General features: G+C 38.3%; 3 protein-coding genes across 14 annotated transcripts in view; 2 read left to right on the top strand and 1 right to left on the bottom strand.

Annotated features, from left to right (window-relative positions):
* The window catches only part of LOC113464706 (uncharacterized), a 7,736-nt gene extending 1,642 nt beyond the window's left edge, over positions 1–6,094 (top strand). Inside the window, exons 1-2 of one of the 5 annotated variants that reach the window (XR_003389560.1) lie at positions 34–787; positions 866–957. Coding sequence is in view for 2 of the 5 variants with exons in the window: in XM_026816110.1 (XP_026671911.1) it covers positions 154–477; positions 5,479–5,643 (489 nt within the window). In the remaining 3 variants the exon portion in view is untranslated. Of the gene's footprint in view, positions 1–33; positions 788–865; positions 974–3,027; positions 3,267–5,478 lie in introns of those variants that run through there. The other 4 variants (XM_026816110.1, XM_026816111.1, XR_003389562.1 and 1 more) reach the window with 4 other exon arrangements.
* Positions 911–2,965, bottom strand: LOC113464705 (uncharacterized). Of its 2 annotated transcripts, none has more exons than XM_026816109.1 (3): positions 1,867–2,944; positions 1,514–1,799; positions 911–998 (listed from the first exon to the last, which is right to left on the bottom strand). In XM_026816109.1, exons 1-3 carry the CDS (start codon positions 1,919–1,921, stop codon positions 977–979), a joined length of 363 nt encoding a protein of 120 aa, XP_026671910.1. In that variant the 5' UTR covers positions 1,922–2,944; the 3' UTR covers positions 911–976. The 2 variants fall into 2 exon arrangements, with proteins under 2 accessions (XP_026671910.1, XP_026671909.1); XM_026816108.1 differs by lacking the exon at positions 911–998 and adding an exon at positions 1,108–1,446 and having other exon boundaries at positions 1,867–2,965.
* Positions 6,095–7,997: 1,903 nt separating the features above from the next.
* The window catches only part of LOC108627972 (peroxisome proliferator-activated receptor gamma coactivator 1-alpha), a 6,667-nt gene continuing 5,465 nt past the window's right edge, over positions 7,998–9,199 (top strand). For 2 of the 7 annotated variants that reach the window (XM_018029601.2, XM_018029599.2), the window contains exon 1: positions 8,517–9,199. In XM_018029601.2, the coding sequence (XP_017885090.1) occupies positions 9,136–9,199 (64 nt within the window). In that variant the 5' untranslated portion in view covers positions 8,517–9,135. Of the gene's footprint in view, positions 8,149–8,516 lie in introns of those variants that run through there. The other 5 variants (XM_026816103.1, XM_026816105.1, XM_026816104.1 and 2 more) reach the window with 5 other exon arrangements.

Here is a 9,199-nt window from a genome sequence, read left to right as displayed (position 1 = left end):
GAATAATCCCGTTCGATCTTTATTAGAGCTAGGACCACATCGACAGTACACAAGGAAATGCATTGATCAATCTCTACTTATGTATACTTCGTTTGTGATATTATTTCGTTAGTGGTGCATCGACGACTCGTCGATAACACGTCTGACACAGTAATGCAGTTTAGAACCGACGTCAGTTTTGCTTCGTGTTTCTTACTTTTCGGCCCAGCTCATTCTAGAGGGCGTCAAAAATTGCATTTCGGGCCGCGAGGTCTCAGGCTGCCACTCTTTAGTAATCTCTCCTCGGTGCTGATACTGCCTATATTGTATCTATGCTGCGGTGGATCTGGAGGTTCTTATCTCTGCTACGGTGGAACCGAACAGGGCAGATCTCTGCAAAAAGGTTCTGGAATATACTACAGTGGACCCCTTTCCCGAAATCCCGAGTTGATCGCAAGGTGCAGCACTTTCATTGCGGTTTCACTTGAGAACAAAGAAGTGAGCGCTCTCAGTTTCTCTCTAGTTGTATACGTTGTATATACGACCGTGGCTCAATCAAACAGAGCTGTTTTCCCTTCATGCCCTTCGGAGCCTTTCCCCTCGCCTATAATCCCACTTTAGGCACCGTCCTTTAAGTCCATGCAAAATCCATGGATTAGAATCTATTATTTTCAATTATTTTACATGCGTGCAGTTTACGTGAGGCGTGCGCTGGCGCGCGCTGCGCGAGTAGCAGGTTCTTTCTACACTGTAAATTCGTTATAAATTACGTGACAGCTACTGTATTATAATATATTAGTCTTTATTGGTAATAAAGATTTAGTGCGCAATAAATACACTTGATTTTTATCATAAGTAACAATCCAATAATTTGTTTTCTGTTAAGAATTCCACTTTTCGTTTTCTTGTTCCGGTAATGGATAAATTAGCTGGGCAGGTGATTTATCAAACATATTTGTCGTCGAAGTAGTTCCTTAATTTTTTATTGCATATGCAATCAACATCTACAAGATCGTCGCCTGCAGACAGCCAGGCATGTATAACGATAATTGTTACATGTTTGAACAAAATAATTAAATTTTCAAAACAATATTATATTTGACAAGAAAATATCTAATTTTTAGAGATTTATACATAATGCTTATTACATGGATGCATAAGTTGGTTTCATCTACAAATTTTTAGTCACAGTGTTTTAAACATGTCTTAAAATATAAATGTTTATAAATAGTTAAGCTAGAGGATAATCCAATGGTAAGTAAAATCAGTAGTATAAATGAAACCATTGCCAATGGACCAGGTACCAGACTTGTATAACCAATACTTCCAATATAATAAATGAAACTACAGTAGTATGTCATTTCCTTTTTCATTCCATTGTTATATTTGCATTTACACGTGTGTGATGCACTTCTTATTGCATTGTCAATATTTAGTATATTCATCACACTATGTGTCATGTTAATCCTTAAATTCATCTTAATCCTTGTACTGGATCTTAATTCTTGTAATACATTAAAAAGCACATTCTTACCGTGGTTTACAGTTGCAACATTTACAATTCTGCTGGCGTGCATGATTACTCCACTGGCGGCGTAATTCACAAAAATTGTTCAACCATTTACAACTTGGCTTGGGTGGTGTGTAACAGTTCCATTCTATTTCTTCAGCACATTGACAAGGTTCTAAGTTTATTGTTACAGTGGGAGGAGGTCGAGCAGTATTACAATTTGTGGGATTAGGATATCCTCCGACAGATCGACACAAACAATAAGGTGTCTCATCTACGGAGCACTTTTTGCAATTATCGTCATCTTCCGCTATATTGAGAACCAAATATTCATAAGCTTATTAATTGTTGTAAATGCATATTACCGATGAACTAACCACAATGATTGTCGAAGTATAATTCAAATTCTTCCTTTCTTTTACAACATGACATATTCTTTCACGCAATGGTAGAATGAAAATTGATTTCTAAATTGTAGGTACTTTTAGTGTCATTTGACTATTGTGAATAAAATTTCAAGTTATATTTATTAATTTAGATGACATTTTTACAGTTTATTCAGGAGTAAGATCTTCTACTGTCTTACGTTGTCTTATTAAATGTTCCTTTTTTTATATATTTTGTATTTATGAATTTGAAATTCAAGCGTATGTTAGAAAAATATTCATCTCAATTATCGCTCGATAATTAAGTAGTAGATTTACACTTTTGATTATTTTTGATAAATATAATGTAAAGTAACGAGAATAATTAAATAAGATCGAGACAATTGACGTGGGTCGTGTGAACACCGTGAACACTGCGTATGCATAGGTTGCGTGGTGTATTACAAATTACATATCTGCATCCACGCATCTATGTGTGGATAGGGTGGATGTGGATATAGGTCTCAATGGTCTCAATGGAACCAGACGAGAACCAGATCCATTACATATAACCCCCTCGTGGGCTCGTGGGTTCAAGCTTCTTGTTGTTCCCGTCAACTTTCGTTTATGTTATCCAGTCGACTCTGGTGTCCGTTTAGAAAGTGTGTTTTAGATAAACATTCCTTTTTTAAGTATTGCAATATGAATTCAGTTGTTGATATTTTATGTATAGTTGCAGTTGTTTATGTGCATCATACACGCAGCGTTTCTATTTTCCACAAGTCTGATTTTTCTATACATGCATGAAATCCGCCTAAAAAATCTACTAATAACATTCCTCGTGCCTCATCCTTCCCTACCATGGACCGAAAGGACAATGCATGACGTAGGATTATACATAGTATAAGAAAACTAGATTAAAGCTGATCAAAACTCCATTTATTAACGATCTGTAGTTTTAAGTGTAGCGAGGTTACGAAATTCATGCCTCGAAAGCTGGCTAAAAATTGCCTGGGTCCGACCGTCCGACCAGTCCTTTGTCCACATCGAGCAGGGTTGAGATATTTTTACTCACGACGCTCGCTTCCCCTGTTTTTCGCCTGTATTTCGATCCCCACTACTATTCCCCTCATGCGTGCTCATGCGCGTTCGCGAAGCTCTCCGCAGCGTTATGGTCCCCACCATGGTCGCGTCGTCCCCACTTTCCGGCCGTGGGTAAAAATATCTCAACCCTGACATCGAGTCCGAGTCCTAAGCTTTTCCCCGGTAAAGCCATGCGTCACGTCCTTGTGTTCAAACAAAGGCGTTCGGGCCCCGTAGGCCTGGACATCAGGTATCCATCCCTTCGTGCCTTCTTGACCGCTTGCTTCCCGTCCCTTATCTCTCTTACAATGGACAAGAGGGGATATTAGGTAAAGATGATGAAGGGATAGAAGAGAACATGAAAGAGCGCGCAGTCAAATTGTTGGTTAAGTTTTTATTCCACAGTTGAAAATACATATTAAAAGCCGTATTGAACGTTTCGACCTTTGTTTTGTTACGTTGTACTCCGAATTTATAATAGTATAAAATAAATGTTTTCCACGCTACCTCTGATTTCGGATCTTGTAAAGTTGAGAGGGTAAATTTGAAAGGAGCGAATATAAATTGCGTGGAGAATACAATTTTAAGACAACCAAACTAATGCAAATAGAAAGTACGCTTGAACTAACATTATTATGTACGTTTACGTGTAATTTTCTGCAAGCATACTGTAAATATATTTTTCTTTGTGAATCCTTCCTGCCGAATTTTCTGTAAAAATTATTCGGTATTTACGGCTGTCTACCAGGTATGAAGGTGGCAGGGTACTTAACAGTAACGTTCCGCAATAAAGATAATCTTTTAACTGCTTGTTAACGGTGGATGTTGTCCAGAGGGTTTTGGATTTTTTTATTCGGTCATCAGTCTACATTGAAAGAAAAAGAAATACTTCCCCCCCGAGGATTCGTACCTCATATAGTCTAAGAGCTGACGACATAAAATCGTCTTGTACATAGTACACTAACAATTTATACCTGAAGAGGGTCCCTCGGCCAAATAATTTATTGAAGAAATGTCGCAATTCCAGTCAATACACTCCACTTCACGTAGGTAATAATGAGATTTATAGCGCGATTATATCTGTATATATGTATAGTATATAATATATGTATATTTATAATATATTTCAATAAAAGCACAGTACTGTTCGCGAGATGTTCGTTGAAGTTCGACAAAAGTTTGCGAGCAGTTCGCGTCGTTCGCGAACATGTTCGCCAGTGAGTACGCACCTTTAAACGACAGTGTTTAAAATGGAGAAAAAATTCGAATCATAAAGAATTTTATCGTGCGAAAAACGTCGAAGAAAACGGTTTTTAATTTTTTTTTAACTAAGGCGCACCTCACCGAAAAATCAGGAAAAAAATGGGGTATAATAGTTTACACGTCTACCATAAAAATATAAATGATGTCGCTCGAAATCTTCTATATGAAATGAACATTTTTTATTTTTCACGATCCAACTACGCAACGAAAAAATCTGAAAACATTTCCTAATATCGAGTACCGTCTCGCGAACATGTGAGAACTTTTTCAGATTTTTTGCTAAACATTTAATAGGAGAAATATGTCAAAAACGCTAAAATTGTTTAACCCCCATAAGTATCCTCCGGATTGAGATAGAGGGTTGAAAATTGGCATGAAACGTTTCTATTGGACACTCTATCGAATGGCTCATTGCAAGTTGGATTTCGTTCAAGGGCACATTTTGCCATCTTATCCGGCTAAACCCTTTCACGCCAATTTGACGCGGTCTGCCGGCATTTTCGCCTCAAGCAAATGGTCTGACAATATTTTTCCGCTTTCTATAGTAATAAATACTAAATATTCACGAATGTTTTATGACTGTACCTCATTATTATTTTGTCCGAAAAAATTCGTCCTCTTCGACCGCTCGTCCCTGCTCAACAGGATAAGCACGATAAGCAGATGAATGATTCGGTGCTTGCTTACGCCGAGGGACCTTCTTCAGGTATAAATTGTTAGTGTACTATGTACAAGACGATTTTATGTCGCCAGCTCTTAGACTATATGAGGTACGAATCCTCGGGGGGGAAGTATTTCTTTTTCTTTCAATGTAGACTGATGACCGAATAAAAAAATCCAAAACCCTCTGGACAACGTCCACCGTTAACAAGCAGTTAAAAGATTATCTTTATTGCGGAACGTTACTGTTAAGTACCCTGCCACCTTCATACCTGGTAGACAGCCGTAAATACCGAATAATTTTTACAGAAAATTCGGCAGGAAGGATTCACAAAGAAAAATATATTTACAGTATGCTTGCAGAAAATTACACGTAAACGTACATAATAATGTTAGTTCAAGCGTACTTTCTATTTGCATTAGTTTGGTTGTCTTAAAATTCGCATTAGAAACAATTAAAATTAAAGACATTTCTCTCTTATAAAAACTCTAAGAAAAAAAACATTTCCTTTACGGGGATTCCGGACCTTATACATATACTTCCGATAAACTTGAGTCCTTATATACTGAAACTCTACGAGACATAAATACATTAGAGAAATTTACATTATCAATAAGGTTGACTTTCGAGAAGTCTGTCAAAATGTGCCAACGGAAATCTTCCCACACCGGGATGCGTTTTCTACTACCATCGATCAGCGAAGGGCCGGGAGGAGTCGAGCTGATATGAAAGAAAAAACGCGGACGCATGGACAAGGAGAGAAATCAATGATCGATCTGTAATTGGATCGATCGTGCTTAGAGGGGTGATGAATTTGAATCAAACCCGTGAGCGTGAGGATCTTGGCGGAGCGTGCGTTCGTCAACGAAGTTTTGAAATATCGAATCGATTTGAGAATTGTATTGGGACTTGAATTAAAGTTGATAAATCCATGCATTCATATATTTTTCGTAGACATTCATTTTACATTACCAAAGATACCATGCGACCAGGATGGTTTAACACCCCACGCATAATTTACCCATTTCGCTATATAGTTTTCCCATGGGACAGGTTGGGAATATTTTCATGGGACAGGTTATTTTGCGCATGCACATTGTTTGCATGCGCATGCCTATATCTTATCAATCACTTCACTACTCCTAGTCAGCGGTGGTATAACTTTTCCCTCGAGGCTCGCTTCCTCTGTTTTTCGCCCGTATTTCGATCCCCACTACTATTCCCCTCATGCGTGCTCATGCGCGTTCGCGAAGCTCTCCGCAGCGCTACCGTGAAAATCACTGCATATCCCCACCAACTATTGGTCCCCACCATGTTCGTGTCGTCCCCACTTTCCGGCCGAGGGAAAAGTTATACCAGAGAGAAACTGAGAGTGCTCATGCCTTTGTTCTCTCGTAAGACCGCTTCGAAAGTGCTGCACCTTGCGGCCAACTGGGGAAGATGGTCCACCTTTAGCATGTAGCAGAACCTTTGTAGGAGAAATCTACCCTGTTCGGTTCCACCGTAGCACAGACNGACAAAGTCTCTTATGATTCGAATTTTTACATTTCCTTCCCTCAGTAGTCGTATTTCTTTTTGCTAAACACTTTTGTACACAATAATACAAATAAATTTTTAAATAATAATTTTCTTTAATCAATGTTACTGGGGATTCGAACCACTCTTAAAAAAGGATAACGTTACAGCAACCAGCTACTTAGGGTATAATAGTTGGGTTGAGGCACGTCTACCATAAAAATATAAATGATGTCGAATCGTGACAATTTCTATATGAAATCAGCATTAATTTATGCATTTTTTATTTTTCACGACCAAACTACGCAACGAAAAGATCTGAAAAGATTCTCTAATTTCGAGTACCGTCTTACGAACATGTGCGAATTTTTTCAGATTTCTGGCTAAACCTTTATTAAGAGAAATATGGCAAAACCGCTAAATCTGATTAACCCCCATAAGTACCCTCCGGATTGAGACAGAGGGTTGAAAATTGGCACAAGACGTTTGCTTTGGACACTCTATCGAATGGCTTATTGCAAGTTGAATTTCCTTCAAGAGCACATTTTACCATCTTATCCGGCTTTTTATTTCTTCATTGTTATTGCAACCTGCAACTTAAAAAACATTTTCCGTTGTAGTAGATTCCCTCTGCCCCATTCAATGTGCATACATCGACTATGTAAATTGTCGAATAAACAAAAAAAAGTGAAGTGCCTGGGTTTCGAACACACGGAGCTTCGAAGGCTCCGAGCCGAGCCTGGAAGACTTCGAACCTCGAGGAGAGGAGACCGTGATTTTCAGATGCGCTCGATTCACGCAATCAGCACCGAAGTTTCCGACCTTCTTTCCGAAGATGTCCGAAGACGGCCGAATTTAAAATTCGCTTCACTGACGCATCAGCACGCACACAAATTTCATCCACTCGGCTAAAAGTGTCGATTTAAGACGCGGCCGCGGACCGATGTTTATAATAAAAAATTATTGAATAAATGTCGAATTTCATATTAAATCTGTCTTGCGTTTAATTTCATTACCCTGTGTACTTCCTGACCTGCGGTTCTGCGAGTAAAATTTGTATTTTTATATAATCAAGTTACATATTGTTAAATTAGTAGAAACATCTCCCGACTTGACATAATTAACATATATGGGAAAATGGATTTGCACGACTTTCAAAATGAACGGTCCATCTGTATTTCAGCGAACTTGCTCGTCCGTCAAAGCTATTGCGGCTATCACTCGAGCGAACGATTCCCATTCGACATATATATATATTCCTATATCCCATCTTCATACTGCCTGGTACTGCCTATAATGTGTATATGCTACGGTGGACCTGGCCCTGATTCTAGTCTGTGCTACGGTGGAACCGAACAGGGTAGATTTCTCCTACAAAGGTTCTGCTACATGCTAAAGGTGGACCATCTTCCCCAGTTGGCCGCAAGGTGCAGCACTAGTATGGGAGACGCCAAAACGGCTCCATGAGCACTCTCAGTTTCTCTCTGGTTATACCACCGCTGCTCCTAGTACATATTTTCAACTGCAGAGTACACTGAGAACGTGACCATCAATTTGGCTGTGCTCCCTTCCATGTCCATAATCTCCCCTTCCACGTCCTTACTCACACCCCCTCTTGTCCATAACCGTACTTCACGGCTCACGGTCTCACGGTTTCTCTGTGTCTGTGTAGAGCGAATTTCAGTTCGCAGTTGAGCATCCTAGTGACTAGTGTTGTGTGTATACGTGTCCAACGCACGTGTGATATAACAATACAATTTTTCATTCTGAAAGTGAGTACACAACATTAAATTTTCAAATTTATATTGTTAATTGGACAATAAGTGGAATAAATATATATATGTACGTGATATTTGTATATATCTATTTACGTAAAATGATAGTTATATTTATACTGATTATGGTCGATAATGTGTACAAGGCAATGTATAGCGGCTGATAGCGTATGCAACAGAAAAATAAAATTTCTGAAGTTGCTCGGTAACTTATATCATTTGTAACTAATTAAGGAAATAATAGTGATAGTTTCATGAAATGTTAGATTGTATTTTGCTTGTTAATTATTTATTGAGTAAGTGTGACATTTTCTATACCTCCGTATGTCTCCTTATACACGCCTTCAGAACACGTGCGTCTCTGCCATGCCATGCCATGTCTGCCATGTCATTTATACCTGCCTATTGTGTACGTGCGCGGGTGCACTGGATAAGCGTGTTTCGCATTCGTAACCTAACAAAGAAATTCACAACATATACTTAGTCAAAGCCGAAGAATATAAAATCAAAGTATTACATACAAATTAGAAATCAAGTTTTTATTAAAATATTGTAGTGTACCGTATAGAGAAATGGTGATTTCATGACATATTGGATTGTTCATGTTGAATTTCATATTATTTCGCTCGTCTAACCCGTGTCCTATCGGGTGCCTGTCGATTTGTTAACATTTTTATATGTGTGAAAGGTAGTGGCTCTGGTAGTGGATCATGAATTTCACGGTTCATGTCACTGAATTTAATCGCTTATCTTTACCGAGATTTATATCGAAACGAACAACACGTTTTATATAGCTGTTTCCAATGTACAGACATTAAAATTTGAGTTATTCTATTATTACTAAATATAACCTTAAATAAACGCGTGGCTATGTGCTGACTTCAATATTCAAATCTTTTTATTTATTGCAACTTTTGATATATCATTTACAGAGTACCACTGTAGAACAATTTTCAGTATATATCTACTGTGAAATATAGTGCCATGGAAGCAAGATTTCTAAGTTATCACGATGGAAAACATTTTTCGGACTTCTCGTTGTCCCTAG

Source organism: Ceratina calcarata, unplaced genomic scaffold (genome assembly GCF_001652005.2).
Source record: "Ceratina calcarata isolate Rehan_Ccalc_2016 unplaced genomic scaffold, ASM165200v1 scaffold486.2, whole genome shotgun sequence".
NCBI lineage: Eukaryota > Metazoa > Arthropoda > Insecta > Hymenoptera > Apidae > Ceratina > Ceratina calcarata.
This window is presented reverse-complemented; position numbering and strand designations above follow the sequence as displayed.

What these genes read in the sequence shown, in the direction of transcription:
- LOC113464705 (XM_026816108.1), bottom strand. Translation starts at nt 1,921, where the DNA reads ATGTCATGTTGTAAAAGAAAGGAAGAATTTGAATTATACTTCGACAAT. An exon ending in ATACTTCGACAATCATTGTG is followed by an intron (nt 1,800 to 1,866) that starts GTTAGTTCATCG and finishes TTCTCAATATAG; the next exon opens with CGGAAGATGACGATAATTGC. An exon ending in TGTTGCAACTGTAAACCACG is followed by an intron (nt 1,447 to 1,513) that starts GTAAGAATGTGC and finishes GATGAATTTAAG; the next exon opens with GATTAACATGACACATAGTG.